This window comes from Camponotus vicinus, unplaced genomic scaffold (assembly GCF_025532165.1).
Source record: "Camponotus vicinus isolate PSW18456_S1 unplaced genomic scaffold, iyCamVici1.0 SCAF_4, whole genome shotgun sequence".
NCBI lineage: Eukaryota > Metazoa > Arthropoda > Insecta > Hymenoptera > Formicidae > Camponotus > Camponotus vicinus.
This window is the reverse complement of record NW_028141976.1, coordinates 9,044,611-9,069,020: the sequence shown is the minus strand read 5'-3', so window position 1 is coordinate 9,069,020 and position 24,410 is coordinate 9,044,611. Positions and strand designations below refer to the sequence as shown.

The 24,410-nt window shown below is 31.1% G+C and overlaps 2 protein-coding genes and 1 long non-coding RNA gene across 9 annotated transcripts in view; 2 read left to right on the top strand and 1 right to left on the bottom strand.

The window, feature by feature from the left end:
- The window catches only part of LOC145970349 (uncharacterized), a 49,454-nt gene that overhangs the window by 14,445 nt on the left and 10,599 nt on the right, over window positions 1-24,410 (top strand). For 2 of the 4 annotated variants that reach the window (XR_014438410.1, XR_014438409.1), the window contains exons 21-22: window positions 7-146; window positions 17,367-18,439. Coding sequence is in view for 1 of the 4 variants with exons in the window: in XM_083097057.1 (XP_082953183.1) it covers window positions 3,649-3,708 (60 nt within the window). In the remaining 3 variants the exon portion in view is untranslated. Of the gene's footprint in view, window positions 1-6; window positions 147-3,648; window positions 5,991-17,366; window positions 18,440-24,410 lie in introns of those variants that run through there. The other 2 variants (XR_014438411.1, XM_083097057.1) reach the window with 2 other exon arrangements.
- Window positions 809-15,444, bottom strand: LOC145970400 (uncharacterized). Of its 4 annotated transcripts, none has more exons than XM_083097191.1 (10): window positions 14,957-15,444; window positions 8,732-9,265; window positions 7,968-8,376; window positions 5,176-5,353; window positions 2,902-3,072; window positions 2,055-2,117; window positions 1,600-1,946; window positions 1,378-1,537; window positions 1,121-1,222; window positions 809-976 (listed from the first exon to the last, which is right to left on the bottom strand). In XM_083097191.1, exons 4-10 carry the CDS (start codon window positions 5,261-5,263, stop codon window positions 963-965), a joined length of 945 nt encoding a protein of 314 aa, XP_082953317.1. In that variant the 5' UTR covers window positions 5,264-5,353; window positions 7,968-8,376; window positions 8,732-9,265; window positions 14,957-15,444; the 3' UTR covers window positions 809-962. The 4 variants fall into 4 exon arrangements, with proteins under 4 accessions (XP_082953317.1, XP_082953318.1, XP_082953319.1 ...); XM_083097192.1 differs by having other exon boundaries at window positions 7,968-8,331; XM_083097193.1 differs by lacking the exon at window positions 7,968-8,376 and having other exon boundaries at window positions 14,957-15,442.
- LOC145970458 (uncharacterized) lies at window positions 11,622-15,302 on the top strand. Its single transcript, XR_014438499.1, has 3 exons — window positions 11,622-13,202; window positions 13,301-14,424; window positions 14,518-15,302. It is a non-coding gene; the product is annotated as an uncharacterized LOC145970458 (long non-coding RNA).

Genomic DNA, 24,410 nt, shown 5'->3' with positions numbered 1-24,410 from the left:
TATTAGAAAAGAAACGTATCTCTTAACGTTCTTCAAGTGGACATTTTAACCAATCAGAAACGTTTTCAAGAGTCGGTTATAAAACGTTTCGAAGAAACATTTGTGAAACGTTTTTGAAACGAATATGTGCTGGGGCCTGCCACCCAGTAAGCAAAAAATTATTACCACAACGTTATTATAATGATATTCACTAACATAGTAATGTTGTCAAGTATGTAGTTTTTAACATTGTATGCAACATCATTATGAACAAACTTTGACACCGATTTAGAGGTTTCGGTAATGTTGAAATAACATTTTCTATGTTGTTACAAGTAATATTGCATTAATGTTGTTTTAACATTCTGATAATGTTTCTCATAAAATTAAATCAATAATAAAATAACATTAGTATCAACATCTACATAACTTAATATTAATATCAAAATAATATTAATTCTAACATTAATTTAATTGATTTTTATTATTTTATAAATATTATATATAACATGTTTTCAATAATTTTTCAATATTAATAGAATGTCTAAATATATATTGTATTTTTGTATTTCTAAATATTATTTTTATCGTTTAATAAGGAATAATAATACAAATATATATACATATAAAGTACAAGAAAATATTTTTTTATTTCTATATAATTAAATACAAAAAATGTATTATAAAATGAAGTACTTTTTCGATACCTAAAAAAATACTGAGAAACAAAAGAAAATAAAAAATATATCAAACTAAAAAAATACTCATAAGAAAAACATAAGAAAATATTAACAAAATATATAAAATCTTATAAATCAAATAAATAAAATATTATAAATCAAACTTATATATTTGCCTCATTGCACTGAAATCAAACTTATATTTATCTCATTGCACTTCTTTGTAAATATAATAATATAAAATATAATTTAAATTAAATATTTTAATTTTATATTTGTATCTTATAATTATTACATTTCTTCTCACTTTTCTTTTCCTGGAAAATATAAAATTCAATTAGTGAAAAACTTATAATAATCCAATTTTAGTTTATGTAATATACATTTGTAAGAATATTTGAAGTAATTAATTAACACAGAGAAACTGTTAAGAGAAATGATAATGTCTGGATTCAACATACTTTCTTTCTTTTGCTTACGGACGTTTGCAAAACGAAACCACTCCATCACCAATTGTTCTAAATCTTTTTCCGTACTTCGGGGAAATGTTGCCTTAAACGCTTCTGGAATAAGAAAAACTTTCATGTTATATATGTAGCATAAAGCTCTATAGGCTTTTCTCAATATATTCCATCCGTTAATTATAAAAAATTTAGAAATATAAAAAACAATTACAGATTCTGATACCACAACCAATATGTATTATAAATTTATTTACTTTTTATACTTAGCATAATATGAGTATCTCCTATCTTGAAATTATTTTTCTGTCCCGTCCACGAACACATACAGGCCAAATTATCATCAAATTTTACAGCTAAAGCTCTTCTAACGAAGTCTTTTTCATTTTTCCCACCAATTTGTAATATTTTATTCACCTAAAAAATGTTTAAAATTAAAACTATGTTTATATAATTTATTGATGAACGAATTTACTTACTACTTGCATAAAATCTTCTTGGTCATCTTTTAATATATCATCAAAACCGAGAAGATTTTGAATAGAAGTTAAGGGAAATTTTTGTTTTATTTTATCATCCTTTAGCATAGAATATTCTTTGCCATATTGTTCACTATTTATTTTAGCTAAAATCAATTTTGTGGTTTCTTTAATTTCTGAAAGTGATTGCTCTTGTAATGATTGTGTTTCCCTTATATTTTTTATTTCAGTTTCAATATTGTTCAGTATCGTTTTCAAGTCTTGTGTAAAATCTAAGTCTGTATTAGTATTTTCATTGTAGATTGTAATTGGTACATTATCAATGTTATATTCTGTTAAGATATTATCTGAAAAATATAGACATTTTTATAGAAAGATAAACATTATTTGAAAAATTAAATATATAAATGTTTCTATTAAAGATGTTTTTTTACATAAGTCGCTATTTTTATTACCATTAATATCTTGAGAATTATTTAATTTAGAATTTTCATTGTCCTTATTCGTGTGTGTTGAAACTAAAAATAAAAAATATTTATTTTAAACAGGTAAACTTTTTTTAGTATTCAACTGTGAGAGATAAAATTTTAAGTGCAATAGTTAAATTCATGGGACAATAATATAATAGTATGGCGCCCAATTCGGCCAATATGAAAAGCCTTAAATTCAACTCTTATCTGAAATAAAACATTTTCCGCAATACATATAATTTACGCTAATTATAAGAATAGAAAAAATTTTGACCGTATATCGCTTAAATGTGAAAAACTAAATTATTATTTTATGTAGATTTAATTATTTCCACGTAAAAATAGCAGCGATTTTTACTAGTTTTACAAATTTTGTTGTTTTAAATTTTGTTTAAATCCTATTTTATTTTATTTTATTTCTCATTATAAATTTTCTCTTATGAGATTTTTTTAGAAAATAAATCTAGATTAATATTATTAAATACATTTAGATTTATTATTAATAAATTATTGTATATAATAAATATTTTAAAAATTTCTATATATTGTCTTCTTTCAAATAAAGTCAAATTCAACAGGTTTTTTTGGAAGACAAAACTTAATTCAAGATTTAATTTAATTTAAAATATATACACAATTAAGGGTTGTAAACACTCTTGAAAAAATAATCTATTTATCAACATAATTTCGATTAAAGAATATAGAAGCATATAATTTTAAAATTCGTGAAACGTTAAGATTAAATTAGTACAAGCAGTAAAACAAGTAATTCATATTTCTGAAAATGGAAATATGTTTGCACAAAAAAGACTTAAAAATTAACCTGCAATACCTGATTTATGTGATTCCTTGGATGATAACAATCTCGGAGGATTAGGAAAACTGACATAGTCGTCATATTTATTATTTTTTACTTTTCTTTTCCCCATTCTTGATTCAGCCTCCTCAGATTCCGATGTAGCTACAATCTGTTTTTCTGCCTCTAAGGCTGATTCATAAGTATCTAATAATAAAAAGGAATTATAAATTACAAAATTCATAAAATAATGTGCATATTTCGTATTAAATAATGATGATATATACATATAAATAATTTCCATTATATACATATAGAGGTAAATATAAATTCATATGAATGCTATATGAAGTGTCATAAAAGTCAGAAACAGATTTTTTACAAGACAACTGGCAATTTTTATTAAAAAGAAAAAACTATACGTTTCGACCAACAATCGTGGTTCTCCTCAGGAATACATTAATTACACAGGCCCCCAAGAAAAAAAAAGTACCCTGTGCTGGCGATCTGACTAGGCTAGTCTTATGTATTTTGGCCCGCTGAATTCGAATCTGACGTCAAAATTGCTCCATCACGTCACAGTTTTTTTTAAATCTCAAAAATAGACGAAAATTTCGTAAAAATCGACATTCTAGGGTAATAAGACTGCGCTTCTTGAAGAAAAAATTACCAAAATCATATTTTAATGTATTTTCAGACATTATAAATCCAAATCCGACCTAGAATATAAACGTTGTGCTCAATTTTTTTTGTGCTCATTTTTTATTTTTTTTATTTTTTCAGGTTGTAACACCTAAAATTTACTGCAAACAGATTCTATTTATCAAGATGCGAAGATATTAAGGGGATCCTGTACTGAACGGCGAACTCTTACACGAAACAGCGCCCTCATCTAAATCTCATCCCGTATCTCTTTCTATCACGTTATTTATAAAGAAGATGCACTGCTTTTTTCCACTCTATTTTACCTACACGCACACATACATACACACGAATCGCTCTACAAACTATACTTTTATATTAAACTTCTAATTTCGATTTCGAAGGTTCAACAATGTTTTTTCATATAATTCGACCCAAGCAAACTTGTTTTTACGTTCATACAAACTATATAGTTTTTATATGAAGTACATATTATGATGAGTTGACAGCTCGTCTACAATTCGAGACGCCATATTGAGATAAAAATGGATAAGGAAAACTAAGTTCATAATTATTTCTCATTTTTTTTATGAAGTCGAAGTTTGCTAGGATTATTGATGTATGTATTACAATCGTGGATAAATATTTTCAATTCTGTCAAATTAGTTGCGACGAAAGACATGAAAAGAGGTTTGTGACCTATATAAAGAAATTTCTGCATCTTATACGAACTCAACAGCTAGAAGCTGTAAGTTTCGAAAAAGTTTTTCTCAAAATTTGGACTTGGAGAATATAAGATTAATTCTTTCCAATATAAGATTTATGAATGAACTAAAATCAAATATGGAATACGGAAGATTGCTACTTTTTCATGACAAATGTTAATGGAATCGATGGTATGATTGGTGTGACAAATCGGATTTGGATTTATAATGCCAGAAAATACATGGAAATATGATTTCGGTAACTTTTCCCTCAAGAAGCGCAGTCTTACTACCCTAGAATGTCGATTTTTACGAAATTTTCATCTTTCTCTTTCGAGATTTAAAAAAAACTGTGACGTGATGGAGCAATTCTGACGTCAGATTCGAATTCAGCGGGCCAAAATACATAAGACTAGCCTAGTCAGATCGCCAGCACAGGGTACTTTTTTTTGTGGGCCTGTGTTATTATATAAACAGTTATGTATAAATTGTCAAAGCTCATTTAAAAATATATGCGCTAAATAGACGCGTTGGAAAGCACAGTCTAGATAATAATAAAAATTTTTATTAACCGGCTTGTGATTTAGACGTGCTTTCTAACATATCTTTTTAGCGCATATATTTTTAAATGAACTTTGACTATTTATACATAACTGTTTATATAATAATTAATGTATTCTTGAGGAGGACCACGATTGTTGGTCGAAACGTGTAGTTTTTTCTTTTTAATAAAAATTGCCAGTTATGTCGTCTTGTAAAAAATTTGTTTTGTTCATTATTTACTGGCGACATATAATATTTTAATTTTTTATATATATCTTAAATTATAAAATCTATTATAATACAAGTATATAAACATTTCTTTTCATTAGCATCACAATTAATAAAATAATATTAGTGCCATAAACATGTACATACAATACTTTCCTGACTTTGTCAAGCATAATAATCTAATTTTACTTACCATGTTTACTAAAGATCTGACATTTATATTTCATAAAATTGTCTTTAACGGACATTTCTTTCACAATTGCGGTTCTAACGTTTTTCATTCCTGTAGGCCAATAACAATGATGTGGTTCATCCAACCAAATTACGGGAACCACCGAAAAGTCTAAATCGTCAAATTGTACAACTGCATACTAAAAAAAAAGATAACAGATTACCGAAATATATATTTGTTTTTTACTTATTTAATATGTATAATTATTTTTTAATAAAAGAAAGTTTGTTGCGTATTTTGCGTAAATCTTAGGCAGTTCCACAAACGATGCACCAGACCTCTGATTTCTTATATTGTGCGGTGAATTCTTGAGAGGCAAAGTGATTCATCGCGTGTACTTCTTAGGTTATCAATAGCAAAATTTTATATTACAAATAATCGAATTCTCACGGTAATAATCCAAAGATTAAATTAATCATTTTGACTGCTACTGAGTAATGTGATATATAAATCATAGTCAATTAAAAAAAAAGAATAAGAACAATCAACAAATACTAAATTTATATTAAATAATAGTTGTATTATATTGCAACAATTAATTTCAACTTACAAATCAGTCCGTGTGTAATATCGACACGAAACAATCATTTATTTTGAAAGCTTTCCTTAATATATTGTCAGCAGATGTGATATGTTCTTCATCAGTCATTTCAACAGAACCACACCAAAATATAGTACTTTCCATCGGATTGTCAAAATAGGGTGTTATTTTATAATTTTTATATTTGATATAAAATATATTATCAATCCGTAAAATATCAATTATTTTTATAGGTTGATTATCTTGTAAAATAAAATTACAGTTGGGTTCTTTAACTTCTACTCTAAAATTTTTATAATATATAGCTGAAAAACCTTCTGCTGATTTATTGTTTATTAAACGAAGACCATCTTCTTTAATAAAATTTTCTTTTTCTTTATTAAAGGAAGAATATTTATCAAATTCGTTTACTCTTTTTATAAATTGCGATAGTGGTTTATTTGACGTTTTAATCATCATTTTAATTGTATGCATATAATTTTCGAATGGAAAGCAGCTGAATTTATCTAATGGGCCAAATGTCTTCACGTCTAATGTTAAATGAATGAGATTGTGAACGTTATGATTAACAAATTCGTTGCCATATAAATTACCAAATTCGTTTACAAAATACATTAATAACTCGTTAGCATAATCAACATATTTTTCTAGTAAGTCTTGACAAACCAAAATTCTAATTGCACAATGTAGAGAAAGAAAATGAAGAAAGTATTGGTTTCTTAAAAATGGTTTCATTAGCCATGGACCATAATATAATAAAAAAATTCTCAATTCAACAGCTTTCCATCTATCATATTCCGTTATTAATCTAGGCTTTCTGGAAAATTCACGGGGAGTTGATTTATATATTAATTTTATTCTTTTATTAATAGCATCAATATCTTCTTTGAACAGACGGACTTCTTTATTTCCTTTAAGCCAAAATCCCAATAAACGTTTCATTATGCCTAATAATACCAGATGCATATAATCCAATGGAACACTTTTAATAAAATCAATTTCTAAATCACATAAAATAGATGTGTCTTTGTGAAAATCAATAGACACGGTAGTGTCTCGCGCCAAGTTCATGCGAAGCATTCGCGCGGCACTCCGTGTATCTATACGCGAGTCGGACAGTTGAGAGTAACTCAGATTATCGGATTTCAATAACGGCTGAACGGATCGAATTCTTACTAGCCTTAATCGATAGAGCGAGTTTGAATTGTATAAAGAAAGTATCTTTATTTTTGCACTTCGTGATCTATAAACGGAGATATTATAACGCAAAGTCGAAATCTGAAAATTTTCAATTAAGAAACGTCTTTATCATCGTCATGGTCATCAACGCACATGTACACAACACATAGAAAGAGAAAACGTACATTTCCTACTCTCGAAAGAAGATTGCGCTAGCGACGCTTTGCGATATTTGCGATATTAATGACATGTGTCATATGTGTCATTAGTGACATGTATCATTAACCGCATTTTGAGTAGTGATAAATAATAAAGTGCAAGTTAAATAATAAATAATTAAATTATTAATTAAAAATTCGCAAGAGCCAGTAAAATATGATAATTGGAACGCAAGGTAAATAAATATATCTATTTTACAAGCCAAATATAAATATATATAATATAATAATAATTATATATATACAGGGTGATTCTAAATAACTTTATGCTTTTGCAAAAACATAATCTTGACCGAATTCTAAGACGATTTTTCCTTTGGCAAAATTTCGTCCGAAGCTTAGTTTTTGAATTATTAAAGGAAGTAGTTAACGTATGACGGGTCGAATACAAGAAGCAGGCAAGGGTGACGCGATTCACCGTCAGACGCGGGTGCTTACGCGGGGCGCCTGCTGCGATCAGCTGGTCGCTATACACATACATACACACATGCGAACACATACATTCTCTCTCTGTCTGTCTGTCTGTCTGTCTCTCTCTTTCTCTCTCTCTCTCTCTCCCCCCCCTCTCGCTCATTCGCTCACTCACCTGTTTTTTTTTTTTTTTTTTTTTTACGAGAGAGGGGAAAATGCATTTTATGCATACCCACCGGTCGATTCAGTGAGTTATGTGGGACTCGAGTACCAAGTCGTATTACCAACTCGGTACTCCCTACCCACTAAAAACCCCTCTCTTTTCACGAATTTCCTTTGACACACTGTCCCTCTGACTTCCCGAGATCTGTTTTCACATAACGTCAAAAAGTAGTTATTATTACCTTGTTCGATGACTTTTGATGTATTGCTGTAATTGCTTGAAGGAGAAATGAATTTTCCGATAGATCGTACGTTCTCAAATTTAACGTAGATATCACGTTGCAAAAGACAAGAAATCCACACTAAATTATTAACTGAAAGTTTTTCTCCTTTCATGAACTGTATTCTTGTATAAACTTTAACGTAATCACATTTATTTACTCACTCGATGAGACGAGAAATTTACTAATGACTCTCACTAATCACTATTAATCACTGTCGAATAATAACTGTTGGCGATTAAAAATCACTCGATGAAAGAAACACGCGCGGACACGTTACTACACGACGCGACGACGTGACAATGCGACGATAATTACTCGGCGACTGCAAGCAGTTTTTTGTCATGGTAGGTTGCGGTAGGTTAAGGTACTACTGGCGCAATCGAACGCAATCATGTGTTCGATTGAAGAATGCGGTAAACATAATAAACATTTAACATATTAATATTATTATTATCATGAATGTGTGTGATATCCATACATCGTATATCTATTTAAAAATTAATTAGATTAAATAAGTGTTTTTAAAATATTTATTACTTTTACTATTATCATATAAAATATTAATATTAAATATTTATTTAAGATAATAGTAAAAGTAATAAATATTTTAAAAACACTTATTTAATCTAATTAATTTTTAAATAGATATCATACGATGTATGGATATCACACACATTCATGATAATAATAATATTAATATGTTAAATGTTTATTATGTTTACCGCATTCTTCAATCGTCCGCTACCGTTCGTAGCCGTTCGATAGCTGTTAGTTGCCGTTCCTGCTCCGTTCGATAGCCGTTTCTGACCCGTTCGATAGCTGTTAGTTGCCGTTCGATAGCCGTTTCTGACCCGTTCGATAGCTGTTAGTTGCCGTTCCTGCCCCGTTCGACAGTCGTTTCTGACCCGTTCGATAGCCGTTCGTTAGCTGTTCCTGCCCCGTTCGATAGCTGTTCGCAGCCGTTTGTTGCCGTAATTGACCCTGTTGGTAGTCGCTTCTAAGTAGTCCGTAGCCTCGTTCACAGTCGTTTCTGACCCGTTCGATAGCCGTTCGATAGACGTTCCTGGCCCGTTCGTTGGCGTTCGATAGACGTTCGATAGATGTTCCTGGCCCGTTCGTTGGAGTTCGATAGACGTTCTTGACCCGTTTGTTGCCGTCCTTGGCCCTGTTGGTAGTCCGTAGCCTCGTTCACAGTCGTTTCTGACCCGTTCGATAGCCGTTCGACAGCCATAAACATTATTTTCCACAGTAAAATTCTAAAAATAATAGACGTTTATTTTTTTAATTAATTATAAAATTTTTATAAACCTAGTACATTTGCATCTCATATCTTTAATGCTCTGTGCATATCTCACTTCATATTGACAGTATAGTTTGCTATTTAAATATTATATAAGATTATATTTGTTTTTGCATTTATCTTTGAATCATCCATTTTGCCGGAAATATTTGAATTTTAGATCCTAGGTATGAAACATTGAATTCAATTAAAAATCGATTTAGCGATTAATAGCACTGTATCCTAAATAATTGCACTAAATAAATTTTATTTTGGTCGTCTCAATTAATTAAACGAAAATTAAATTAGTGAAGTGGATCTAATATACATTTTCATTAAAATAAAATGAATCTTCTTTTAAATGAGTATTGCATAGCTTAAAATTAAATCAAGAGTGATTGGGATATAATTGGTAAAAAGCATAATTTGAAGCATTTTTACGATTTTAAAATTAGTGCATAGAAAGTATAGTGTTTAGACACTGTCACATATTTCATATTATGATAATAATTTTTTAATAAAATTATAAAACTAACAAATTAAAATTCATAATTTTTTAAAATAGTTTTATATAATCATACAAATTTAAAAAATGCATATTTTATTGTTAAGATATTAAATATACAATGTAGGTTTACGATCTTTAATAACATTCAAAAATATATTATATTTAAATTGCATAGGTTTTAAATAGAAGCGTGCGTCTAAATTAAAAATAAAAAACCGTTTATCAAGTCTGAGCTGTATATTTCATTCCATTCTTAACACGATTCCTTATTTCATTCCTTATTTCAGTTTCTCCAAAACAAAAAGTTTTGAATAATTCCTTAGTAATCGAGGCATCTTGAGAAAACCAAATATCACTCGTTCCTATTTACACGTCGACAACAATGTTGACTTGCTTTTCTTTTTTTAGTTGTATACTGCTTGTAAAAAGTTTTTGTAACGAATGAATACACTTAATATGCTAAAAATTATACTCACTGGTACAATATTATGTAGTAACCACTATAGTGAATACTGACGATGTCCTATTATCAACGTACTGGAAGATATTATTCCATAAAGTTACTGTACCATACAGTAGAAATATATTACCTCTACTTTTATTATATGCTTAAGAGAGAAGATGTGATTGTTTTGTATTGTTAAGAAGATAAGATTTGAATAAATATATCAAACAAAAGAGAGAGAAAATTGAAGTAATATATACGATACTTTTTTGTAAAACGCAAGAAGATAAAAACTAATTAGAAAGAAATTGCTGCGCATTCCAACATTCTATTCTGTCAAACAATAAGCGTATTTGCCTAAACTACATATTCCACATAACGATTCGGATAGCGTAATAATTTTTCCGGCATTTTATGATTTTAATTAAATTTCTTTGCCTATAAATTATTTTTAATAAAAGATTTATTATTCATTATTATATATTTTTTATAATTATGTAATTTTTTGAATATGATATTAGCAATTATTGAATATGACATATTCAATAATTGCTTGATTATATTTCATTAATTTTTGTGATTTCCTTAAAAATATTACGTGACTGATATAAATATGGAACTTTTTTATTTCAAGACAAAATTTATACATGTATGTGCTAAAGAGATAGATTATTGATTTTCATATTCTCTTTTTTGCTTATAAAACTTATGGTTAATGCCCATCATATAATAAAGCGGAACATATAAAAAAAAAATGGAAACTAATTTTTCAACGAAATCGAAATGCAAATCGATCGAATGCTATCAATTTTTTATTTAATACACTGTACTTAAATGCAGTGTAAAAGAATACACATTTAGTTATTAAAAATTCTTAATAGATCCGCAGAATTCCTTTCTTAATTTTTTTGCCTTTCTATCTACTATATCTCTACTTCTTCTTTTCATTTTTGCTATCTTATCTTATTTTTTTTTTTATTTATTTATGCAATATTACAAAAGAATTAATAAAGATTCGCAAAATATATGAGGAATTATCAAAACAGATAAATAAAATTTGTAGCTTGAGTTTATATATAATGGATTCATTTTATTTAATTTTAAACGCTCCGGCAATGAAGTCTACACCATTCAAATTTTAATTTTAATTTAACACATATGCGAGCAGTAAGTTTTACATTTCTGGTCGTTCTTATATTATATATTATATTATTTTTATCTACTTATATGTTTTAATTTTATGTTACTTATTTTACTTTCACTTTCGCCTATGTGCATTTATTTTTGATCAAATATGAATTTAAGATATATTAATTGTAGATATAGAGAGAATTGCAATTTAATGAAACAAAGATTTATACATATTCAACAAATATATTTCGACAAAATTTATTATAGTTAAATTAAGATTTTTATATAGTTTTTGAACATATATAGATTAATTAACTAATTATTTTTCCCAATACATAAATGATTTTTAATTTTATAGTTTAATTTAAGTAACAAATATTTCTGCAAACAGAAATTTATTTGTTTTAAAATATACAAATAATAATATTTATAATTCGAAAACAGCAACTATTATTTACTAGGAATTTTTGCATTGTGTTTTTGTTGCAAAGAGAAATGGTTAGAAATATGTTAAATTATGTATATCGCCAAAATTATCTCAGGTATCCCAGTATAACTTACAGAAGCATAGTAATTAATTGAAAGAATCGGTAGTATGCATGGTACAGTTACGGATATAAGCTGCTAACATCGCAATGCAACATATATTAAGTCTTTCTGTAAAAATACTTCTTATACCATAACGATTCGTATGAAACATGATCAACATTATTACTCTGAAATATTAAAATGAAGTTACATTTGAATTATAAGAACGCTTTTATTTTAAATTTAAATGAAAATAAGAATCAATGGCATAACATATATTTCTCGATAATAAAACTGATCATTATAATTATCATTTCGTATAGAAGAGATATACATTTATATTATAAAAAAAAAATACATAAAGGAAAAAGATTTGAAAATAGACGTGCATATGTAGATTTTATTAATTTTATTTATATGTGTATATATTTATATATACATATACATTCCATTTTCCATTGTCTTTAAATGTGTATGATTTATTAATAACTTGAAAGAAATTTCTAACAATATATGTTTAAGTTTTATATATGCCCACAGTTATATGGAAAATATTAAATTATAATTCAATATTATAATAATTATAAAAAATATAATTTATCCTTTTGCTCTGAAATTAATTTCTTAGCCATAACTTTTAATTCTTTCCTGAATTTGTACGTGGAAAAGCAGAAATATCACTTCAGCATGAAGTTTGTATTGATCATCATCATCATGTTATTTGCCACTAAGTCTATTAATTCTTGTTCTGTCACCTACACATACACAATTTGATCATTGTAGTATATTTGATAAAACATTTTATATACTTTGCATTAGAAAATAATCTGAACGTAATTATCATAGCACATGTATGCAATTAATGTTTAAATTATAATCTGCAATTTATTATTAAAAAGGGAAATAGAAATTTACAAGTTCAATAATATAGAAATAGAACCCTTGGCGAAGGACAGTGATTACGATAGTGACAATAGTGACGATATTCTTGATGAAAAGTTACAAAAGAAACAGCGAAATTTAAGCATACCTGAAATAATAACATTAAACGAAGCAACAAAGATATGTTGCATTTCTTATTACTATATGGAAAATGGATCGAAATATTGTACCGAATGCTTTCTAGAAGACCCGTATCAGTTTGAAGAAACTAGTTCTGTTCGGGAACATAGAACCATAGGTTGTAGCAATATGGATAATATGTCATGCAAAGGGTGCAAAAAAAAATGTTTGAATCAAATATTGCCCTGCAACATGTGCCCTATTTGCACAAATTAAAATAGATGAGTCATGGATAACATTGTAAGTATCTTTTAATTTATTATATATCAAAAGTATCTTAAAATAAATTATTAAATAATTTAAACTAATGAAATGCATATGTTTTCTTCTGTTTTCAGAAACGGCTTCCCCACATAGCCCGACGGCCTATTTTATATATTATTTTTTCTTTTATATTGTATACTTTTTTTATTAAACTCACACATTTAAATAAATTATATATCTTTAATTGTAACAAAAAAAATTGCAATTATTTACACGCCTTTCCCTTGCGCTCCAATCCTTGCTCTGGCATTAATTATAAGTCTCGCTATCGTTCTCTCTTGTACGCGTTCTCTCTCACACGCGCGGCAAGGGTGTAAAGCAGTCGAATATTGGTATCATAAACAGAAAACATAAAAAGAAGGAAGGTTCCAAGATCCATTTCTCTTCATAGGAATACTGTTCATATTGTTTATACCGAGCGTAGAAAAAGACTATGAAAGGATCATGAATGGTTAATATATACAGTGGGTGTAAAAAATATTCGTACACTAGTGTAACCCTTCCAGTTTTGAGACCTTTATAATTCCTACAGCGGAGAGTAACATTCGATTTCAATCTCAGTCGTGTATTGTCCGAAAGGAGAGCGTCAGCGAGTTCATAACCGTGGTATTTCTTTTTCCGTGTGTGTGTGTGTGTGTGTGTGTGTGTGTGTGTGTGTGATTATTTCTTACGCTGCAAATAAAATGGATTCTATTTTTCATTTTTCATTTTGGAAGAGGAATTTTGTAGAGCTCTTATTTTCTGTGATACTAAAAGTGGTATTTGTCTGGAAGGTAGGTAGTGTTTTTGTGAAAACAATTGTGCGTATGTGTATGTGGATTTTTAATATATATTATTTTATAGTACCCCGATGATGTCAAAATTCCCGGGTTCATCAACATACAGCATCGACGCAACGTGCGGGCGGAGCGCTGGAACGCGCTACACGATCTCGCGGAGGAATGGGGCGACACCCCGGAGAGTCGCCAGGATAATGATGTAAATGGATCGTGGAGATATCTCGACATTTTTAATCTGCGGCTGCTCTTCGGGATGGAGTCCCTATTTGACGAAATCTGCGAACTATCGGTTATAAGATACGAAGAGAACAGAATAATCGAAGAGGAGAGAATACGGGAAATACAAAGAAGACTGGGAGAGGAAAGAAGAAGACGGTTACTGGAATACTGGTACGGCTCTGCAGTTCCAGGGGGCTAAGGTACATATTTCTTTTTAAAATTTTTAAATTAGTTTTTTTTATTTTTTTTATTTTAATTAAGATAAAATTAATGTAGCGTTTTTCCTGTTTCAGGAGCTGCCTCCCCCTTACAGCCCGGCGCACCGTCCGCATTATTTTATATTCATCATTTTATTTTCTTTCCCTATATTTTATTAATTTTTAAATTTTAATATTAAGTACACACACACACACACACACACAATTTGTAATACTCATACACACATTTAAATAAATTCTGCATATTTTTAATTGTAACGAAAAAAAAAATTGCAATTATTTACGCGCCTCTCCTTGCGCTCCTATCCCTTGCGTCTCTCTTGCGCTAGTTGTAAGTATAGCGATATCGTTCTCTCTCGCACGCGTTGTTCTCGCGCTATTATCGTTCTCTCTTTCGTACGCGCTATCGTTCTCTCTCTCACTCGCGTTGTTCTTGCAATATCGTTCTCTCTCGCACGCGTTGTTCTCGCGTTATTGTCGTTTTCTCTCTTTCATATGCTCGTCGCTCACTTACCTTTGCGTCGTCCTTCTCACGCCATCTTACATTGCACCATCCTTGTCGCACGTTGATGTCATCTTTGTCGCACTGTCCTCTTCACACACTTAGCGCTATCCTTTTCCCACATGTAGCGCTGTCCTTTTCCCACACGTAGCGCTATCCTTCTCACACCACCGTCTTCTTTCCGCGGATCCCCCTTCTCCTCGCAGACTCCCTTCCTCGCGCGTGACGTCACTCACCGAGCGCTGCAGTTCCTCCTGCCCCGCGCGTGACGTCACTCCCCCGCACCACGGTTCCCCTCGCGCCTCACCCCCCCTGAGAGGACCTGGGTTATAACCGGCCTTGTATACCTACTTTCCGCATTTATTTTTATGATAAAAATTTTTAATATTGTTATAAAGGGATGTAGTATTTCTGCCTTCTTGAAATAAAATCACGCAATTGTTCCACAAGAAATACATTCTTATGAAACAATTGCGTAATTTTATTTTAAGAAGGAAGAAAATTTTTTGCTCCATATTTTTAGCATATAAAACAATAAAAATTTATCATAAAAATAAATGCGGAATTTGAAATAAAGTTTTACATAAAACGTTAAAGTGTTAAATTTGAATTGAATTTTTAAATATGTATTTCTTCCGCTTTAATATATCAAATACGTATAATAATAAATCCCTAATTTGATCACAGTAAAATAATAATAATAATAATAATAAATATAATAACATATATATTTAATAATAATAATAATAACAATAATAATAATAATAATAATAATAAATGCGTAGCTTTAATAATAATAATAAATCCACACTACATAATTTCAGCTTTTAACTTGCTTTAATTGTACACATTATATTTCGGCCTTCGATACAGTCGATTCAATTAACTGACATCTATGTATCAATCAATTTATTAAAATTGCGATCGGTAATCTCCCGTATGATAAAAAGATTGACACAACCATTAAAATTCACCCTGTATATATATATATATATATATATATATATATATATATATATATACATATATATATATATATATAAGGGTGATTCTAAATAACTTTATGCTTTTGCAAAAACATAATCTTGACGGAATTCTAAGACGATTTTTCTTTTGGCAAAATTTCGTCCGAAGCTTAGTTTTTGAATTATTAAAGGAAGTAGTTAACGTATGACGGGTCGAATACAAGAGGCAGGCAAGGGTGACGCGATTCACCGTCAGACACGGGTGCTTACGCGGGGCGCCTGCTGCGATCGGCTGGTCGCTATACACATACATACACACATGCGAATACATACATTCTCTCTCTGTCTGTCTGTCTGTCTCTTTCTCTCTCTCTCTCCCCCCCCCCTCTCTCGCTCATTCGCTCACTCACCTGTTTTTTTTTTTTTTTACGAGAAAGGGGAAAATGCATTTTATGCATACCCACCGTTCGATCCAGTGAGTTATGTGGGACTCGAGTACCAAGTCGTATTACCAACTCGGTACTCCCTACCCACTAAAAACCCCTCTCTTTTCACGAATTTCCTTTGACACACTGTCCCTCTGACTTCCCGAGATCTGTTTTCACATAACGTCAAAAAATAGTTATTATTACCTTGTTCGATGACTTTTGATGTATTGCTGTAATTGCTTGAAGGAGAAATGAATTTTCCGATAGATCGTACGTTCTCAAATTTAACGTAGATATCACGTTGCAAAAGACAAGAAATCCACACTAAATTATTAACTGAAAGTTTTTCTCCTTTCATGAACTGTATTCTTTTATAAACTTTAACGTAATCACATTTATTTACTCACTCGATGAGACGAGAAATTTACTAATGACTCTCACTAATCACTATTAATCACTCTCGAATAATAACTGTTGGCGATTAAAAATCACTCGATGAAAGAAACACGCGCGGACACGTTACTACACGACGCGACGACGTGACAATGCGACGATAATTACTCGGCGACTGCAAGCAGTTTTTTGTCATGGTAGGTTGCGGTAGGTTAAGGTACTACTGGCGCAATCGAACGCAATCATGTGTTCGATTGAAGAATGCGGTAAACATAATAAACATTTAACATATTAATATTATTATTATCATGAATGTGTGTGATATCCATACATCGTATATCTATTTAAAAATTAATTAGATTAAATAAGTGTTTTTAAAATATTTATTACTTTTACTATTATCATATAAAATATTAATATTAAATATTTATTTAAATAATCGGGCAAGAATTTTTGTATTTGAATGTAAAATTTTAGAGAATAATCGAATATTCAGGTTTTTTCGATGACATTTTGATAATAACAATATTAGTAAAAAAATACTAGTTTGAAGGCTTCATAATATTGCGCACATAATTGAAACTAGATTTTATAGTAGTGATTAATCCAGTAATTTTTATTTTATATCTTATACAGATTATTTCCTTCAACTTCTCTGCAAACTGTTGAACATTCATATCATCTTCAATTAAGATGAAAGAAGATTTATCTTCTCATAATGTTGAAATAACTGGGAAAAATCCTCAGCGGGGGGAACTCGAACCTGGGACCCTTCATGTGGTAGGCAAGTACCTTGCCGCCTCAGCCACACGCCGTCCCATAGAGTCGGTAGTCAATCATTCATGATAACTCTGGAAGATATGATCAAACATTAAAAAAAATGATCATAAAGTTGAGAAAAATAACTGGAGTGCACTTAAAATGGATACAAGACAAAGCTATATTAAATTTATGACACTATGCATAAATATAAATTGTGAATAAGTATAAAATTTTTTTAAATAATCGGGCAAGAAATTTTTGTATTTGGATGTGAAATTTTTGAGAATGTTCAGGTTTTTTCGATGATATTTTGATAATAAAATTGTTACATTAAAAAATAATAATTTGATGCCTTGATAATATATATTGTGCACATAATTGAAGCCAGATTTTATAGTAATTATTAATCCAGTATTTTTATTTTATATTTTGTACAGATTTTGATTAAACGGCAGGTTTAAATGATGCGCGCGCCTGCAACTCTAGATGAAAGCTGCGCGCGCATGCGGACTCGCTTCGCGCGCGCGCGCTCGTCAACGTTCGGACCTCTACGGCGCTAGACCACGCCCAGAGCGCTACGAGCGCAGAGAGGGAAGGAGCTGGAATGCTAACTCACTCCGCGGAGCCAGCAATATGAGCGTCTGTGGTACCGTTCGTTGAGAAAACGCCGCGACGTGACAAAATTCCATCGCCGTGAAAATCGCGTGTCGTACGTGTCGCGCGTTGTGTGCATCGTGTGTTGTTGGCGAGTGTGTTAAAAACAAGTGTCGGTGTCTGATTCCTCCGTTCCTGCCTTCTCCAGCACACGCATACGCGCACACACACGTGGATACGCATACGGATTTCTTAGGGTTAGTTCGCCGGATTCGCCCAAGGATTATCGCCAGCCCGTCGTCGTCATCGAGCCCCTACCCGGTCGTCGGAAACGCCGCAAGGAATTGCTTTCGGTGAGTGCGTGACGCATCAGTATTATTTTACATACACGACGTCTCGCGAATGACGGGCGACCGCTCGTCGTTCGCGGGAATTCGTAAAATTCCGGCTGATCAATCGTCGCTGGCACGTAAAGACCGGCATTCTTGCCATTCATGCCTTCGACGTGCGAGCAAGATATTATTTTCACGCGATATTCCTCGCCCCTCTTCCCCTTGTCGCAATAACATGAATCGAAAGAAAAACAGGAGGCCCGTGAATTGAGCCGTAATTCCGGACGATAAATATCCGGACGATCAGTTTGTAATTTATTTCCTTTTATTTTGCGAATATAATTCCTGTATCTTTGCACATGTCAATCTTCGCAACAGCGGTTGTTGCGTCTTGGAATAGTCGTACAACAGTCGAACGTTTCTCGCGACATTGTTTTCTACAGTACGGTAATTAGTCATCGTCGTAATTAAATTCCATTCTTAGCATCCGTTCTTGTCATCCTATTTACGACGTTTTTTCAAGGATTCCGCGCGATCGCCTTAAGCAGCGTGATTAGAGGTCAGTTACCGGTCAGCCTTTCTATTATACGCGATACGTTGCGTTATCCGTCACTTTCGATAAGTGTGTGTGTGTAATTTACTTCGTCGCGAAATTAGATCGAAAACGTGATACACGGTTGTTGCACGGCAGGAAGAGGAGGAGAAGGGGGAGGGGAAGGCTCCCCCTCTCTTCAAGTTCGCTGCATTTTGACAGATAACGTAACGGCCTTTGACAGTTGATGCAGAGATCGACGGGAAAGATTCGTCGCGATTACTGACCCTGAAAGGATGCGGAATGCGGAAAACTAGAAGGTCGATAATTTCTCGGCCAGCGATCGTATCGAAGATGGCATTTATCATTATTGCGTCCATTTGTATCCCCGAATAGGGGCATTCGGTGCAATATACGCGATAAAATGATGCATCTCGCTCGAGACGCGCCGTCGTCGAGATTTATTACCCCCATGCCGCTCAATTAATTACAATAATTCGCGACGCCTTTCTTCGCCGATCTCGTTTGCGTTAATCGTGAGAAATATCATCGGGGAGAATGATCTCTAATGTAAGGCAGGTAATAAAATTTAGGCCTCCCCTATCGCGCATTTAACGCTAATTGCGATTCTCAGACCCAGATACGTCGCTCGCGATCCTCGTACAAGATAAAAGCGGCGTTAACAATTGTGTTTCATTTTAGTGTTACTTTTGACTTTATAATAATAATAATAATAATCATAACAATAATAACTCTGTAAACTCTGTAAATGTATAGAGCAATTAAACTGTAATTTATAATTTTTACCGCCCTAACTCGAGCGTCTTACGTTTCGCAAGCAGTCTACGTGCTATAAAATAAAAGAAATAGGGATGGCAATAAGTAAAATCGGCCGAAAAGTTAAGCTAACCGCAAACCTGCATTAATGTTACAACGAAAATTAATACAATAATTGCTCATCATAAACGCATTACTTCTCACTTATTTTTTCAGGTAATGTTTTACGAATCGTCAAATTTATGAAAGCAAAGTCAATAATGTAATCGAAATCAGAATTAAAGGTTAAATGCTAATACATGTAGCAGGGCGAAGCGTGGCACAGTAGGCAGCGCACTAGCCTGCAAAACCAAAAGTCCCGGGTTCGATTCCCGATAATACATGCAGCGATAATGGAAATCAGAATTAAAGGTTAAATGCTAATACATACAGGGTGATTCAAAATAACCCCCTTGTACCTGAAATGACACATTCTTGAATCAATTCTAAGACGATTTTTCCTTTGGCAAAATTTCGTCCAAAGCTTAGTTTTTGAATCACTGTTGAATAATAACTGTTGGCGATTAAAAATCACTCGATGAAAGAAACTCGCGTCGTCGCATCGTATAGTAACGTGTCCGCGCGTGTTTCTTTCATCGAGTGATTTTTAATCGCCAACAGTTATTATTCGACAGTGATTAATAGTGATTAGTGATAGAGTCATTAGTAAATTTCTCGTCTCATCAAGTGAGTAAATAAATGTGATTACGTTAAAGTTTATAAAAGAATACAGTTCATGAAAGAAGAAAGAGAGAGAGAGAGAGAGAGAGAGACAGAGAGAGAGAGACAGAGAGAGAGAGACAGAGAGAGAGAGAGACAGATAGACAGAGAGAGAATGTATGTGTTTGCATGTGTGTCTGTATGTGTATAGCGACCAGCTGATCGCAGCAGGCGCCCCGCGTAAGCACCTGCGTCTGACGGTGAATCGCGCCACCCTTGCCTGCCTCTTATATTCGACCCGTCATACGTTAACTACTTCCTTTAATAATTCAAAAACTAAGCTTTGGACGAAATTTTGCCAAAGGAAAAATCGTCTTAGAATTGATTCAAGAATGTGTCATTTCAGGGACAAGGGGGTTATTTTGAATCACCCTGTATAGCAGGGCGAAGCTTGGCATTTATACGCATTTCTTGCGATTTGTTTGATCCATTGTTGTAATAATTTCCATTTTCCTTTGGTAATTCCATGCTTTTGTTTCAAGTGTGTAGTCATTATCGTTGAAGCTTCTAGCAGTGTTTCTTTTTTGATATCGGGATCATCATCAATAGATATTTTGTGATGACAAAATTTGCATTTTACTTCTGGATTGAGCATATCATTTGAAAAACTATGTATTTACAAAAGAGTTTCGATTTTTATTTTATAAGATTGTTTTATGTTACGTAAGATTGTTTATGTATTAAAAACGCAAGATATATAACTGTAGGTACATCAAAATATTAGAATTCTTTCGAGGGGTCAACTATCATTGAGAAAATGTACAGTGATTGCCATTTTTGGCAGTACAATACATTTTATTGCTAACATTGCTATTGTATTGCTTTTGTATCGTTAGTAATGCTTTTGTATTTTTGGTATTCCTATTATTATTTTATTATCAATATTGCCAGTACTGCTGCAGAATTAAAAAATATTTCTAATACATATTACTTTTTGTCTTATATTGCTAATATGATTTCAATTCATATTTTTCTAAAACATGAATTTCCTAAAATTATTTACTGTACTGCGGCAATATATTCCTGATGAAATGTACAATGATTGTCAATAGTTGATCCCTCGGAAGAAACGCTTTAAAAAAAGTATTATCGAACACGCTATCGAGAGATCGTTCTTTTCGGAACAGGCGGCATCTTACATAAAGTGCCGTGTATAATAGAGGAAAATATGTTTAAAATGCACTGCATTCGTATCTACACAATGTTCGACCCCTTCTCCTCCTCCTTTATTCTTAATATCTGTACTGCAAGGAAATACCTCGTCCATTTATTTCGATTCAACCGCAACTTTCTCACCTCTGTTAAGCTAGCAGGACCAAATTAGCAAAATCAAACCAAACCTATCACATTATTTAGTACCTATTTTGTACTAATTTGTACCACTAATAATAATTTTGTACCCTGTGCAATTTCGAAAAAAATCATGACACTGCCACCTTAATATTAAGTCAGCAGGACCACAATAAAAAAAAAAACAAAAAAAGAAAATCAAGTACAGAAATATAACGGACTGAATTTGTATTATTTTGTACCATTAATAATAATTTTGTAATCTGTGCAATTTCGAAAAAAACCATAACACTGCCACCTTAATATTAAGTCAGCAGGACCACAATAAAAAAAAAAGAAAAAAAGAAAATCAAGTACAGAAATACACTAGACTGAATTTGTACTAATTTGTACCATCAATAAAAACTTAATATATTCATCCCTTCTGCTTCAAACAACCCCCAATTGAATTTAGCCCTATCAGTCTTAAGAATAAAGTACTCATTCCCATTAGCAGAATCAATCGCTACTTGTACATTCGACGTAGCATAATTTGTACTATCAAAATATAGAGTTTTAGATTTTGTACCCTCGCCGATTATTCAAAAACTACCCCCGACCCTCAACAGTCTCAAGAGTAAAGTACTCGTTCCCATTAGCAGAATCAATCGCTACTTGTACATTCGACGTAGCATAATTTGTACTATCAAAATATAGAGTTTTAGATTTTGTACCCTCGCCGATTATTCAAAAACTACCCCCGACCCTCAACAGTCTCAAGAGTAAAGTACTCGTTCCCATTAGCAGAATCAATCGCTACTTGTACATTCGACGTAGCATAATTTGTACTATCAAAATATAGAGTTTTAGATTTTGTACCCTCGCCGATTATTCAAAAACTACCCCCGACCCTCAACAGTCTCAAGAGTAAAGTACTCGTTCCCATTAGCAGAATCAATCGCTACTTGTACATTCGACGTAGCATAATTTGTACTATCAAAATATAGAGTTTTAGATTTTGTACTTTCGCCGATTATTCAAAAACTACCCTCTCATCTGTCTCAACAATAAATATAAAGTTTCAATTTTTATACCGTATTGTTCTTTTTTAATATTACATTCAGCAATAAAATTTATTCTTTTTTATGATTCTATATATAAAAATATCGAATAAGTATATGTATCTATGTATGTGTGTGTGAAACGAAAAACACATTAATATATACACTAAAATACAGTTTACCCACATTAACTTCTCAGTAAAATTATAACAGTAATGGTTAAGGATATAAAAATGACAATTTCGAATTTTTATTTTAGAAACACAAATTAAATTTATTGAAAGAGATGAAAAAAATATTAATTGTATTTCTTTACAAATATAAATTGTTTATGCTTTAATATAAATAAACATAATATAACATTTAGCATAAATATTGTTGATTTTTTATAATATTGCGTAAATGTAACTTATAAGTCTAATATAAGTCTAATAATTTCTCATACTTTAAATTATATATATATATATATATATATATCGAAATCAGAATTAACCTTTAATTCTGATTTCGATTACATTATTGACTTTGCTTTCATAAATTTGACGATTCGTAAAACATGAAAAACCTGAAAAAATAAGTGAGAAGTAATGCGTTTATGATGAGTAATTATTGTATTAATTATCGTTGTAACATTAATGCAGGTTTGCGGTTAGCTTAACTTTTCGGCCGATTTTACTTATTGCATCCCTATTTCTTTTATTTCATAGCACGTAGACTGCTTGCGAAACGTAAGACGCTCGAGTCAGGGCGGTAAAAATTATAAATTACAGTTTAATTGCTCTATACATTTACAGAGTTTACAGAGTTATTATTGTTATGATTATTATTATTATTATTATAAAGTCAAAAGTAACACTAAAATGAAACACAATTGTTAATCGTACATACACATACAATTAATATATTTTCCATTTTGTTTCTAGTGTTCTAATTTTATAATAATTAATATTATAATTATAATAACTTTAGAGAAAGAATAAAAAGTGTAAGAAATATGTGTCGAACGATTTATAACTATAATCATTTCTGAACTCGAGCGTCTTTCGTTTCCGCGAGAAGTCTAGAGAAACTATGAAATAAAAGAAGTGGGGATAACAGTAGACAAAATCGACAGAAAAGTGCTAACTAAGCATGAGCCTGCATTAATGTAACACAAATTTATAATTATATCGATTGTTTATATCTTCTTCTTTCAATTAACTCCACTTATCAAACATCGACAAAGAATTAAAGTAACATTACATATTATATGACATGATCTATTATTGATTTTGTTAAATTAATTTATTAAACGTATTGTGTGGACAAATATTAAATAATAACCGATATTAGGTTTGATATAATTTATTGATGACGTGAATTAATTATAATGAATATAAAATATTGATGCAACTTGATATTTGATAATTTGTTAATGAATAAAATGACATTTTTATATGTAAACATAATATTGCATCTGTTTAATTTATAATTATTTCAATGCACTTAAAAAAGCTTGTTACAATATTCGATTAATTTATATTCATTGATCCGATGATTTATGTTTGAACGAATTAATTTTTGCTAATTCAAAAATATCCTGCAGAAATTGAAA